This window comes from Pollachius pollachius (genome assembly GCF_949987615.1).
Source record: "Pollachius pollachius genome assembly, chromosome: 1".
Lineage (NCBI taxonomy): Eukaryota > Metazoa > Chordata > Actinopteri > Gadiformes > Gadidae > Pollachius > Pollachius pollachius.
The window spans coordinates 3,329,072-3,344,071 of NC_136934.1; the positions used below are offsets into that span (position 1 = coordinate 3,329,072).

The 15,000-nt window shown below is 46.6% G+C and overlaps 1 protein-coding gene across 1 annotated transcript in view; it reads right to left on the minus strand.

Moving 5' to 3' along the window:
• Window positions 1–15,000, minus strand: part of LOC307085483 (uncharacterized protein) — a 65,848-nt gene that overhangs the window by 29,445 nt on the left and 21,403 nt on the right. The window contains exons 8-14 of the mRNA XM_079750296.1: window positions 11,928–11,972; window positions 8,664–8,717; window positions 7,287–7,331; window positions 5,127–5,180; window positions 4,566–4,610; window positions 1,274–1,327; window positions 287–331 (exon numbers count right to left, since the gene is read on the minus strand). Coding sequence (XP_079606422.1) covers window positions 287–331; window positions 1,274–1,327; window positions 4,566–4,610; window positions 5,127–5,180; window positions 7,287–7,331; window positions 8,664–8,717; window positions 11,928–11,972 — 342 coding nt within the window. The remainder of the gene's footprint in view (window positions 1–286; window positions 332–1,273; window positions 1,328–4,565; window positions 4,611–5,126; window positions 5,181–7,286; window positions 7,332–8,663; window positions 8,718–11,927; window positions 11,973–15,000) is intronic.

The following is a 15,000-nucleotide window of genomic DNA, read 5'->3' on the forward strand; positions in this document are numbered from 1 at the left end:
AACTGGATTTCATAATGATAAGATAAGTGAAGGTGTCATTCATTCATCCCACTAAGGAAATGAGGGTGTTGCAGCAGACAGCAACACCATTTTCCGATCAAATAAATTAGACTAAGATAGAAAATTTACTTTACACAATATGAGCAAACAAAGAAAGTTGACATGACAGAAATCTCCAATCTGTTAGTCATTCACGCATGAGGAGAAACTGAACCCAGAGGGGAAAATGAGGTGGAGGGCTGGAGAGAAGCTGTGATGGAGGAACACACAGATGTTATGTACTCACGATGAGACCAGGGACCCCACAGGGGCCAGGGGCTCCCAGTTCCCCCTGACACAGAGGAAGGAGGGAATGTCAGCATCACGGTAACTTCTATCATGTTTAGCGATGGCGTTACTGGCGACAGAGCATCAATAGCTATGCTCGTCTTGCATCAATGAGTAGACAGCAACACTGTCTAAAAGTAAAGGACAGGGTTTTCCTGCCAATGAACGATGCACTAAAATCCAGATCAAAATAAAAGCGCGAAACAAGATAATGATACAGAAGAAGCTAAGAACACGGTCGTTATTTTCCATGAAGTGTAAGACACAGAGGGAGGAGGGAGGTAGTGCCACGATAACTTCTGTAATGGATAGCGATGGCGTTACTGCCAACAGCGCTGGCGTGTTCCGTCTCCACTCGCTCAGCAGGAAGAACAACATAAGGTCCCATAGAACAGGGAGCTTGGAAGAGTAAGATGCAACATCTATAGGAACATAAATCAACTATTAAAAGGATATACTCAGTAGGTTCATAGGCCATGTGTAAATCCTATATTTGTGTGCACGACCACCAATGCAAGTGGTCAGACATGATCTTACAGAGATAGGGTGGGTGAACTGTTATTCAATGGGTTTACGGAAGCCATGATGTCAAAACTGGGACATTGACATTTACAATTAGTGGATTCTATCTATGAGTTGAGGTGATGGAGGTGGATTCTATCTATGTGTAGAGGTGATGGAGGTGGATTCTATCAATTTTTCTGGTGATGGAGGTGGATTCTATCTATGAGCGGAGGTGATGGAGGTGGATTCTAGCTATGAGCGGAGGTGATGGAGGTGGATTCTATCTATGAGTGGAGGTGATGGAGGTGGATTCTAGCTATGAGCGGAGGTGATGGAGGTGGATTCTAGCTATGAGCAGAGGTGATGGAGGTGGATGGTGTGAATGGTTCTAGCTGTAGGAGCTGTAGAGCAGTGAAGAGGTGTTCCATCATGTCTCACTCACCGGGTTCCCATCCGGACCGGGCGGCCCCCTCTCTCCCGGGTCTCCGGAAAAACCCTGGACACACACACACACACACGCACGCACACACGCACGCACACACGCACGCACACACACACACACACACACACACACACACACACACACACACACACACAGCGGTGTTGACATTATCGCGGGTGAACTTTGGCAGGGCATTAGCATCAGCCTATAAAACACACGGGAGGGGAGATGTTAATGTGATGATCACTCGATAGTTACGAGCAATAAAACACGTTCAACTGAACCGTGGAAGGAACACTTGTCAATAGGACTTTTCTCTATGGGACAGGCAGGTTGGATTTACTCAGGACTCCCGCATCGATCCTGAGCTTGGCTCAGAGTGATACGGCTGGCCGCTCAGCCGGCCAGACCCAATCGTTCACCCGGGGATGGGCCAGGTCTAACGCTTTAGTTCAAGGTGTCCATCGCTCGCTCCAAAGTTGTTTCAGTCTTTTTGAGAAAGCTGGAGAGAGAACTTGCAGGCCAAAATAAATCCCATTTTTGGTTTAAACACAAAAGTTCAGATATTATTAGTTGTATTTATTTTGTATTCCACCAGACTACATGATTCGATTGGCTGAAGCACTACTCACAAATATGTTAATAAATACGAATCAATAATAGCCGAATAGAGCCTGAATCCCCTCTCAAAGCACGCTTCTCTCAAACATTTGGTCTCGCTGTCAGTAGCATCTGAAAGCATGACTGGTTATCCTCGCTGTAGGACACACTTCTGGGAGAGGAACTTAATATTCTGCAGCACGAGTCGTTCAATCTGCGGGATAACGGCGAGAAGCTCAATGACTGTGTCTTTCCGACTGACGGTTTGTGTGTGCAGTACGCACATGCCGGCAATGTGTGCACGTGCTTGGCAGAGTGCAGGTGCAGGCAATGCGTGCACGTGCTTAGCAGTGTGCGTGGCTGGCAATGTGTGCGCGTGCTTAGCAGTGTGCACGAGCTGGCAATGTGTGCACGTGCTTGGCATCGGGACGTTCTGGCAATGTGTGCACATGCTTGGCAGCGTGCACGTGCTAGGCTAGTGCACGTGCCTGGCAGGGAGCTTTCCCCAGAACTGCCTAATGTCTCACTGTCTAACTGTCTGAACGGCCAGATGAGAAGAGAAACTGGCTGCAGAAGTGCTGACGCAGTGGGTTATTATTGTTTTCCCTCCTGGTTGAGCTGTGTTCATGATTTCAGAGGAATGACGTGGTGCGTCCATACGCTAGACGCCGCATGCTTGTCTCCACGCCAACGTCCACATCCCCCCACTTTGGACAGTGGAAAAGTGTATTACATAATGTGCTCCATTGTTTGACACACTATTATATTACACATATCTCTCTGTGTTTATGCGAGTCCACGATATTGAACGATATTTTTATCCCGTCGCTCTATTCTCGTTTCCACGGAGGGAAAAGGGAAAGCGATCTTCAGGCCTGGCATCAGAGACGCGGGCCTGCCTCGCTCCGGGGTTGACAAACCGGGCCATGTGGGTCAAGTCGTCAAAACTAATTGCTGCAACATGATCGCATCGAAGGGAAATGTGGAAAAGTTATTTTCAAAGATTTATTTTACCGATTCGGTTTTGATCTGAAACACGTGTGTGCGTGCTCAAATATGCATGTTTCGTCTCTTTTCTCTGCAACAACAAGATAATTAGACAAACATTATTATCATAACTATACACGTGTTCTCCAGGATGTGACCTATGATCCGTACGGAAGGAGAAGGAGACGTCATTGGTGATACGCTCTGCATGAGATAGAGACTGAGCGCTCTTCTGAGGGGATTCAGAACGCAGCAAATCATTTCTTATCGTCCCTCTGAGTCCCCGGGGGAACTGGGAAGAATGCTCTCCACTCCGCAGCCAACTGTTGAACATGCTCTTTACAGACTGGGTTTTCAAGCATGGAGGAGACGCATTTATATCTATAACCCTACAATTGTTAGTGCTTGAACACTTGAACATCCTTACAGTACCGACAGCGATATATTGTTTCTCTTTCTTCTGACAAATGTATTTATTGTAAGTCGCTTTGGATAAAAGCGTCTGCCAACTGCCCTAAATGTAAAAACGTTAATATATAATCACAGAACTAATTTTTGGAGAGGAGTAGTGTGATACATTGAAAAGAAAGTTTGCTTGGGGAAGAACCTTTCTCTGTGTAAGTACCCTAACACAATCAAGCAGGCTGTAACGGACTCGTTTGTTAACACAATGCAAACGTTCTATACAAAACAGTTTGGGGGAGGTCTGGCGCTGATATGCAGGCTGGTCGCCTCGCAGCTACAGATATTGGAACTGTGTCAGCATTGTACAGTACTCAGGAAAGGAAACCGACTTATAAATAGCTATGCTCGTCTTGCATCGATGAGCAGACAACAACACTGTTTCAAAATAAAGGACAGTGTTTTTCTTCCTATGAACGATGCACCAAAATCCAGATCAAAATAAAAGTGCAAAACAAGATAATGATACAGAAGAAGCTAAGAACACGCTCGTTATTTTCCATGTAATGTTGGAGATGCCAACGTTTGACTTCCAGGCGCCCATGAACACAGATTTCCTTGGTCTGCGGGTTAGGAGCTCAGCACCGCCAAATCCACAAGCACTGGGCATTATTATCACTTTATAAAACAACATCAAGGACCATGGCTTCCACCAGGCCTACCGTGCATGTTCCTATCATCCCTCTGCCAAATCCCTACTCTAGGAAGGTGGATTAACACTTCAACAAAGTTATGGAGGGCCCATCTTGAGTGAGACAGCAGTAATTATCAACTCTTATTATTAGTCTTAATGTCTCAGGGTTTTCTCAACCGTGCTGGTTAATTAACACTACCTTTTTGAGGGCTCTGGGTGTTACCAGCGTTAATCCTGAATGTATTCAGCTGGACGGTACAGACCCTTACTGTTCCGACAGCGACATATTGTTGTTCCCTGTTTCTTCAGACAAATGTACTTATTGTAAATCGCTTTTGGATAAAAGCATTGGCTAAATGCCCTCAATATGAATCTAAATGTAAATGTAAAACAGAACAGACCCTAACAACACACGGCCTGCTAAGCCCTTTGAGACTGCACCTGTGATTAAGGGCTATACAAATAAAGCTGAATATAATTAAATCAACGCGACTGGACCTTGACAGCCCGACCGGTTCCCCGGGAGCTCTGCAGCATAATGCATCCCGGGAAAACTAGCCAAACTGACGACAAAGGGATTCTAAAAAGTATGTTGAGAGAAAACTTTACCGGCCTACCCATCTTGCCCTTCTTCCCAGGACCGCCAGGACTTCCCTGAAGGAAACGAGAAGGAGAAGGAAGTATTACAACGGTGTCATCTGCAACTTGTGTACAAAACGTGCTCTCTATTTCGTTGCTTTACTCGATGCATTTCAAGCAGTACGTGTGTGTGTCAGTCGGAGACACATCTGGAGCTAGAAATGTTGGCTGTGGGGTTTGACGGGGTTAATTAATGTCAGCCATTGCTTTCCTTCCAATGTGTTATCCGTATTCATCCCGGTAGGAGTGAGTGCACCCTGGGGGCGGGGAATGGCACGTATTCGTGTGCGTATTCATCAATGTGTGTGTGTGTGTGTGTGTGTGTGTGTGTGTGTGTGTGTGTGTGTGTGTGTGTGTGTTTGTGTGTGTGTGCGGGTAGATCCTAGGTAAACACTGCCAGAGGAACCCCCGCTCCCATATTGTGGTGGTGAAAGCGGCCCCCACGCCACATGAGTGGCAGGGCTTCTATTCCCCGTTCATGGGGGTGTTGTCCATGCTGCCTGCAGGGGCCACCGGGGAACTGATACTCACCCTCTCCCCGTCGGGTCCAGGAAGCCCGAAGAGCCCGGGGAGCCCTATATGACCCTGGAGGAGGGGCGCAGCACAGGGGGCAGAGGTCAGAGGGGTGGGGGGGGAGAGTTGCAGCACTGTGGTCTGTCTGTTTGTCTGTCTGTCTTTATACACACTCACACAAAGTGTTAATTTTATCGTTTTTTCATCAATGTACCAGGTTATGGTAACAGATGGTAATGACATGGAATAGATGGTAATGACAGACAGATGGTAATGACAGACAGATGGTAGTGACAGACAGATGGTAAAGACAGACAGATGGTAAGGACAGACAGATGGTAGTGACAGACAGATGGTAATGACAGACAGATGGTAATGAAAGACAGATGGTAATGATAGACAGACGTAATGACAGACAGATGGTAATGACAAACATATGATAATGACAGACAGATGATGTCTGACAGATGGTAATGACAGACAGATGGTAATGACGGACAGATGGTAATGACAGACAGATGGTAATGACGGACAGATGGTAATGACAGACAGATGGTAATGACGGACAGATGGTAATAACAGACAGATGGTTATGATTTTTAGATGAAATATGATAATGACAGACAGATGATGTCTGACAGATGGTAATGACAGACAGATGGTAATGACGGACAGATGGTAATGACAGACAGATGGTAATGACAGACGGATGGTAATGACAGACAGATGGTAATGACAGAAAGATGATAATGATGGACAGATGGTAATGATGGACAGATGAGAATGACAGAGAGATGATGTCCGACAGATAGTAATGAAAGACTGACGGTAAAGACAGACAGATGGTAATGACAGAGAGATGATGACGGACAGATGGTAATGATATATAGGTGGTAATGAGAGACGGATAATAATGAGAGACAGATAGATGATAATCACAGACAGATGCTATTGAGAGACAGATGGTAATGATGCACCAATGACAGAGATGTTAACGCCAGAGAGATGGTAATGGCGACCCAAGCCTTGAGGTAAGTGTATATGCCCATGGACTGCATGGTGCTGGCTTCCACGATGTAGTCCAAGGGCACATACCCCCACGTCAGGGATGTCTGGAGACCTCGGAGCGTCTTCGGCGGTCCTGCTCCGTGGGAGGTTGAGGAGGGAGAAAGGGGGAGGCTAACGGGACAGCCTGGATTATGGAGGATGGCATTACAAGGCGGAACAATTTGTCACATCTTTCCCCCTTCTTTGATTACTTCCCTCCCTGTCCATATTTCTCTCTCATTGGCCTCGATCACCTGAATTGTTTTCACCTGTCCCTCATTAACAATCCCCTCCTGTTTGATTTAGTCGGCATATTTCCCTTCCACTGAGCCAGTTCGTCTTTGTTCTTTGTATCAAGTGTCCCAGCATTTTCCGAGTGATATTTTCGGTTCCCAGTTTTCTGATTCCTGCCCACTTACTCCCGACTACATATTGCCTTCTCCCTGCCGGATTGTTTGCCTGATCTAAAACTGATTTTCCGTGTACCGACCTATCCGCTAGTAAATTATCCATCTTTGAGCTTTGCTTTTGAGTCCTATTTCCCCTTCTGCTCACCCAGCCGTAACACAATTCAAAGAGAATCTGTCCATTGCGTGGCGTTTCATCTCTTTGAGCAGCAGCAGAATGCGATGCCATTTGACAGCCGAGTTAGCGGTTACAGCGGCAAGTGGACGATTTTCCCAAAGCCTTGACCTCAAGGCTAGTTCAACACAAAGGGCTTCAGGAAACCTCAACCAGTCATCTGTCGTTGTCATTAGAGAGTTAACTGGCCGGAGCGGTGGCGTTTACGACATTGCCCCTGTTTTATATGCCTGCTCTGGTGCGGTCATTCGTTTACCATATGTCTCTGAGCCCATTGACAAATGTGTCAGTTCATCTGCAGGCTATAAGTACAGTAGCACATGTCTCTCCTGTGTTGCTTTTAGAGAAAAGCCCATGGAGGCTAGTGTGAATATTATGCAGACGATAACTTGGGTCATAGATATTCTTAATTGCGTGCAAAACAGTCCAGCATACCAAATCAGTCCAAACACATCCTTAGCTCATTCTATATCCTCCTGGATCAAACACAGCGCCTATACGACCAGCACTCTGTCAGATAAACATGTGTTAGACTTAACCGCTACTTACCCTGGTTCCTTTAGGCCCCATCTTTCCTATCGGTCCGGGTAAACCCTGCGGGACACAGAAGGGCACCACGTCACCGTTTGAATGCTAGGAAGACGAGGATCTGGTGCAACAGTAGCTCAGGAGGTAGAGCAGGTTGGCAGGTAACCGGAAGGTTGATAGTTTGACCCCCGGCTCCTGCCAGCTGAGTGGCGATTTCACCTCGCCCTGACTGCTCCTGACGAGCTGGCTGTCGCCTTGCGTGGCTGGCACCGCCGTCTGTGTGTGAGTATGAATGGTTGTAAGTCGCTTTGGATAAAATGTAAATGTAAATCTGTTGGAGTAAGGTCAAAAGCTGAAAGGTCTCGCTGGCGTACTCTCATCAGTCCAAACCCTCGGTGTGTTTATCGTACAAGCCGCGTGAACACAAAGGGAGCACGGCCGCATTAATGGTCAGGACGAAAACAACAGGTCAGGATCTTGCCCGCGCCGTAGGGCCTATGAGTCCAGACACGCAGGCGGTGGGGGCCCGCTGCATCCCCTCCACCGCACGCCAACGCAGCGCGTCCCCAGGGTGAGAGACGGGTCATGCCGTGCCGGGATTGGCCTCCGGCAGCAGGAAGGGTGAGCAGGTCAGGAGAACCGTGGCCCGCGTCCCAAGCTGTCTTTAAATCTCCTTAAATTTTCCATCCGGCATTTTCCTTTCCTTCGAGCTAAACCAACACGGACTTAGGGAGATGCACGGATACCCGAACTCGGTACAACCCTGCCGGTTGTTTATTTGTTCTGGGTTTCTTATTTTGTAACTTTCCAAATGGCGGGACTGAGCGCCGTGCCCTTTGCCTTAGCAGAGGACCAGGGGAGCTCAAACGTACCCGGGGGCTGCTGGCGTAAGTCACACAGTTATTACCTCCCCCCCCCTCCAGAGAGAGGGGGTAAACCCTGTGCCCTGATGCTCCCCGGCTAGACCGGGAGCTGCTGCGAGACGGCCAGCAGGTGGTTTGCTATTGTTCCTTTCATCCATGCCTTTGAGCTACGGCAGCCTGATTGTTAGTATGCTGGTCTTCCTTCACTTCCAATAACCTTTAAGATGTTATTCCCGCTGGGCCTCCATCACACCTACTTCCGCTAGCAGGCCTTGAGTCTGTCTCTGCAAGGGTAGACACTTTGTCTTGTCTTTTAATGTGTTTGCGGGTGAATGCATGCGTATGTGTTTGCCTCTGTGCGCACGCATGTGTGTTGCTGTCTTTGTGGACGCTTGTGCTTGTGTGGTGTACCTCTGTGTGGGTACAATGTGCACACACACGTGTGTGTGTGTGTTTGTCTTTGCGTGTGTGTGTTTGATGCATGTGTTTGTGTGTGTCCTAAACAATTAGCACAGCATCACTAGCTTTACTGCACCTGCCTGCCAGGATAACCTTTGGCCCCCGGGCTTCCAGGATCGCCCCGCTCGCCCTGAGGAGAGAAGGAGAGAGAGAGAGAGAGAGAGAGAGAGAGAGAGAGAGAGAGAGAGAGAGAGAGAGAGAGACAGAGAGAGAGAGAGAAAGAGAGAGTGTGAAGATGGGAGAGAGAGAATAGGGAAACAGTAGCTGTGTTAAACATTTCCTCTGGTGTACAAACAGAACAGAAAGCATTGAGAGATGGATGAAGTGTTCATGAGGAAAGCAAGAAAAAAACTGAATGACAGCAAGAGAGAAATAATGACAGGAAGAGGGAAGAGGGAAGGAAACATAAAAGAAAGAAAGAATGAAAGGACGCATACAAGAATGAAAGAGAGTAAGACAGAATATGGATAGTAGTGGATTTGGTCTTTTGAATGAAGCCCTTGTGCTTTAGCCACAAGGGCAGCTCACTGTTAAGGATCAGCTCACTGTTAAGGATCCTCATGTTATAATATTTGACTCGTACTGTTCTCCATGAGTCATGGCTTCCACGCAGGGGGAAGAGTTTAACGAGACCGCTGACAGATTGTTCAGTCCCATGCATAAAAAGTAAACACATCTGTTCATAATCTTTCATTTAAAGAGTTTATGAAAATCAGCATCTATTAAGACATAATTATCAAAGGAATGCAAACGACGGAGACATGTTTGAGAAACCACTGAAATCAGCACCCCCAGTCAGCAACACAGACCACAGACTGACAGCCGGGAGAGAGAACGTCAAACCGTTGCTAGCGCCGTGTCGACTGTACTATCCCGGTCGCTATGGCAACAGCGGCAGCAGCGGGTGTTACGCCGCGGCACTGCACAGTGAGAGCAGAAGAAGTCCGTTGTTTTTCTTCCACGGTCAGGGACACAGTGCCAGCCGGAGACAGAAGGAGCAGACATGTTCCCTCCCTCCCTCTCTCCTCCTTCGGCACATTCCTCCTGGCCGTCTTACACGGGGCTGGCGTTGGGAAAGAATCCTGGAGACGGACCTCTTGGGACGGTCCAGACGCTTTGGCCTACTTGTACCCATGCCAAACCCCGCCCCCCCCCCCAACACACACACGCATGTACACACACACACACACACACACACACACACACACACACACACACACACACACACACACACACACACACACACACACACACACACACACACACTGCCACTGAGCTACAATGTGCCGAGCTATAATGTTTTCATCAGCGAACGTCCTCCCCTTTGGACAGGCACCTTCTCCTCTTCTCCGCTCGTCTTCTCCTTCTCCTTCCTCGTCTCTTTTTCCTCTTCGTCTTCCCCTCTTCGCACGTTGAGTCTGCCTCATGTATGAAAAGTGCTGTAGAAATAAAGTTGCCTTGCCTTCTTCTTCTTCATCTCTTATGCTCCTTCTTCCCCTCTTCTTCTTCATCATTTCGTCTTCGGCCTCCCTTCTTCTTCTTCTTCATCATCTCTTCTTCGTCCTCTCTTCTTCTTCTTCATCTCTCCTTCCTCTCTTCTTCTTCTTCATCTCTCCTCCCTCTTCTTCGTCTTCATCTCTTCCTCTTCTTCTCCTTCGTCCTCTCTTCTTCTTCTTCATCATCTCTTCTTCGTCCTCTCTTCTTCTTCTTCACCTCTTCCTCTTCTTCTCCCTCTCTTCTTCTTCTTCATCATCTCTTCTTCATCTCTCCTTCCTCCTCTTCTTCTTCATCTCTCCTTCTTCTTCTTTTTCATCTCTTCTTCTTCTTCATCTCTTCTTCTTCGAACTCTCTCCTTCCTCTTCTTCATCTCTCCTTCCTCTTCTTCTTCTTAATCTCTCCTTCCTCCTCTTCTTCTTCTTCTTCATCTCTTCTTCTTCTTCGTCATCTCTCCTTCCTCTTCTTCTTCATCTCTCCTTCCTCTTCCTCTTCTTCATCCCTTCCTTTACCTTCTTCTGTGTCTGACTCTAACTTGACCTTCCTCTCTTGGGGTCGGTGCAGGACATGTTTGGGCTGAACGATAAGGCAGAGACAAGGGCCTTTGTGTGCGTCCACATGTGCACGTGGCCGACACGCAGGTGGAATGGCGGGCGCCACGTCCCCGCGTCGTTCGAAAGCGTTAGTCGTGTAACTTCGTTAGTCTTTTAACAAACAAGGAGATCAGGTCAACTCCACGCACGCAGGATCTGATGTCCCCGGTACATTCTACAAATTTGAGGACTTTACATTCCCTCCAGAAAAACGCGATTATGCGATCGCATAATTCAACGCATAATCAGCCAAAGTCCGCATATTCATGCGGGGGCCGCATTTTTTCAAATATGCCACACTTTCACCGCATAAATTGCAGATTTCCGCGCAAAATATGCGGGGCTTGCATGATTTCATAATCCCCGCATTTTCGTCGCAAAAAAGTCACATATATCTTAGCAGAAAGTTGAAAAATGTTGCGTTTGCTTCACACAAGAGCAGCCGTTCCCCCCTGTTGCAATGGGAATGTTATGAAGTGACGTAATTACGCGACGTGAACGTCATCAAAAAGCTGCATTTTTCGCAAGTTCCCGCAATTTTTGCAAGTTCCCGCAATTTTTGCAAGTTCCCGCAATTTCATCGCATAAAATTGAATAAATATGCCGCATATTTAATCGCATTTTTTAAGAAAACGTGCCGCATAATCAAGGATTTTTGGCCGCAACAATCACAAAAAAACGCCGCATTTTTCTGGAGGGACTTACTTTAGGTACTCATTATAATATCTCAGGTGCTCAGGGACCAGCTCACTGCTCCCAGGTTTCCAACCCTGTATCGGGAAGCAGCTTTGAGTTTGTAGGCACCACAGATCTAGTTCAGACCTCCAGAACATGCAAAGTCTTCCTCAACACTTAAATCAGGGCTCAGAACCTTCCTGTTTGCTGCGGCTTCTGGTAATCAAAATGTAATTTTGCACTGCAAATGTTGTCTTACCGTAACATACTTTTCAACATTCCTCCCTATCTGTATTAAAATGTTACTCTTTCAATGAGTGTCCTTTTGCTGTTACATGTGATTTATTCCTTTGTAAAGCAACAAGAAAAGCCTCATATTTGAATGGTGCTTTAATAAATAGACTTGCATTGGATATACGAAGGTCAATGATTTGAGATCCAAAAAGGCAGGAAAATTGTAATAAACCAGTAGCAGCAACACCTGATTTAGCCGGAGATGGCAACAGAATGTGAATACTACAGTACGTGACAATACGTGACAAGCATGCTAAAGTTAAGTGAATACAAAGAGTACTTACCGGTTCGGCCGGAAGCCCAGGCACCCCCGGATGGCCTTTCTGTCCCTGAAACAGAGGATCAATAAAGGTTTTCAATTAAAGACTGAATGAGACCGTCTTTCATCTAATTGAAACATCTTTAATCTAGTCGAAAGGCAAACACATGCATTAGTATTCACCTCCGAATCCCTGGAGAGAGAAAATGTGAGAGAGAGAGCATTTGAACTACTGTAAACCACCTTTGAAACTACACAATTATATATTTCTTTAACAGAACTAGTGCCAGCATATGCTCAGGAGCACCCCCTACAGGAAGCAATCTGCCGGTGTCAGGACCACAGATGTTAAACATCACACTGTAGGGTTTCAGCCTGTTGCAGCCTAATGGGTTGTGCCTCATTATATGTTGTGCCTCATTATCTTTACAAAGGCAAATGGATGATAAAATGGAGGATATAACAGAACAAGGCTCAGAAGGGTCTCAACAGGTGGGCTGCAGACAGCGATGAGATAATTAACATTACATAATGTCTTGCATACGGAGATAATGCTGCTGTCTGTCCTCGTTAAAGCTGTGCGATCTAACTTATTCATGAAGAGTTTCACTTATTCCTACTGCAAAGTGTGACCAACACGCTGGGACTTAGATGTGTTGATGATGGTATGAATGAATTATTGAAATATATGTCCCTCTTATGTATTTGTGTGATGTATGTTCTATGTATGTTCTTTAATGCCAGCTTAAACAGTGTGGATAATGTAAAGCATAAACACACAAGAGGTGTTAACCAGACTGATAATGTAGGTCGTAAACAGGAGGTGTTAACCAGACTGATAATGTAGGGCGTAAACAGACAGGAGGTGTTAACCAGACTGATAATGCAGGGTGTAAACAGACAGGAGGTGTTAGCCAGACTGATTATGTAGGATGTAAACAGAGAGGAGTTAACGACATTGATAATGTAGGGCGTAAACAGACAGAAGGTGTTAACGAAACTGATAATGTAGGGCGTAAACAGACAGGAGTTAAAAGGCTGATAATGTAGGGTGTAAACAGACAGGAGGTGTTAGCCAGACTGATAATGTAGGGCGTAAACAGAGAGGAGTTAACGAAACTGATAATGTAGGGCGTAAACACACAGGAGGTGTTAACCAGACTGATAATGTAGGGCGTAGACACACATTAGGTGTTAACCACACTGATAATGTAGGGTGTAAACAGACAGTAGTTGTTAACCAAAAATATAAATGAGGCGAAAAGCAGAAATATAAAAACAAGGCTTAGTACACTGGTCAGCCTTTCTTGAGCAAGACAAGATAACATTGTGTGTCCGAACCGAAACATGTAAATATGAAACGACCCATCCAGGGAACCTCAAGGCAGAAGAAGGCGGGGGGGAATTTAAGAATGTGCTCACTGAATCGAGTTGAATCACGGCTGCAACACTCATGCACCCTAATGGCCCACCAAGCACCGCGATGTCCTCGGGTCTCTGTGGTACCATTAAGAAGACGGACGTGTTTGAATGAGCTCAACTCAACAGCTCGCCCCGGTCCAGGCAGTGCAATGGCGTTCCAAGGAAGACACTTCGCTCACAGTCGATCCAAGGTGTTGGCTCCTTATTTAATAAAAGGCAGCTCCGGGCTTTGCCCGACATCAATAACGCTGTTCGAACGCGGCTATCTTTAAGGATCGGCCGTTTGAGAAACAAGCGGCTATTTAATCATCTCATTGTGTTGACGGGCCGCGTTGCCCAGTTTAATGTGGCATCCATTCACAATAAATGCCTGCGGGGACTATGGATGGGCAACGCAACGCTCGCTCCACGGTGTTTAACCTCTAAGAGTTGTTAATGTCTGCCATCAAACTCCTGGTAACCAGGCCTGCTTGTCAGCGTCTGCGAGATGCACTAAGGCACGCTGGCACTCTCCATGATGCAGAGGAGGGTGTCCGTGTAAACACACTAGGCCACGGCTCAGGCGACACCGCGAGTGCTCTCCAGTCGCAGGCCAGCAGCATATACAGTGGGATTAGGATCTCCTTATAAGAATGCTGTTTCACTCGTTGGCTGTAGCGGGGACAGCAGTACAGCTGGTTTTAGAAAGTAGTCCCAGCATGGAGAGAATCCAGGACAAGGCTCAATAAGGTCCATGGCATTAGTGAAGAAGAAGAAGTGAGTGAGGTTGCTGAACGACCCGACGAGAGTTCAATGGCTTCAATATATGGTGTCACTCAACTGTCAAGCCCACCACGATAAAGCCTGAGGGTTAGGGTTAGGGTGCATTAAAAACGCCCAGCATTTAGAACCAAACCAATTGTATTGAGAAGAATAGTAAAGGCAGATAGTCTGCTCACTTCAGACCATTAATTCAATCTCAAAGACAAAGTTGGGTTCTGTCAAACTTTGCTAACTTTATATTGCATCAGATTAAATTGACAATAGAGTTAGAGCTGTGGTCACAGACTGTGGCCGGGAGTGTGTGTGGACGTTAGAAGGATTCCCTGAAGCCAGGACTGGTATTCCAAAGTGAATTGAGAGTTGCGCACAGAGGCCAAAGGATCCCTTTCCTTCTCAGCTGTCCTTCTTGGAAAAGATGATTATTTTCAACCCAGTATAAGTCACAATCTTGGCAATGCAGAACATTTACAGACATTCAGAGCTTGGACCAGGACAAACACTTGTCATTTGTTGTAATTCACTTTGATTACACAGTAACTGCAGAAACATCACAAAGTCCTCTCTCTCCCAGCCCCCACATCTCTTCCTAACGTTTCCACATCCTAACACAAAAGTCTCGGAAAGCGATGAGTAAGGATATTAAACGTGTTGGAGAACGGAGGGAAGTGGAAATCTGGAGGGCTGCTGCTTCTAGTAAACGGCTGAGTACTATTCCAGCGTACCATCATTCCCCTTGGCTGTGGAACCAGATCCCTGGTCCAACGCTGTAATGATCTCCACAGAGTTTTCAGAGAGTCGAACACACACCCACCCACACACACACACACACACACACATATACACAGACACACACACGCACCCATGCACAAAGAGACACACAAACACACATGCACCCATGCAGGAATAGACACACA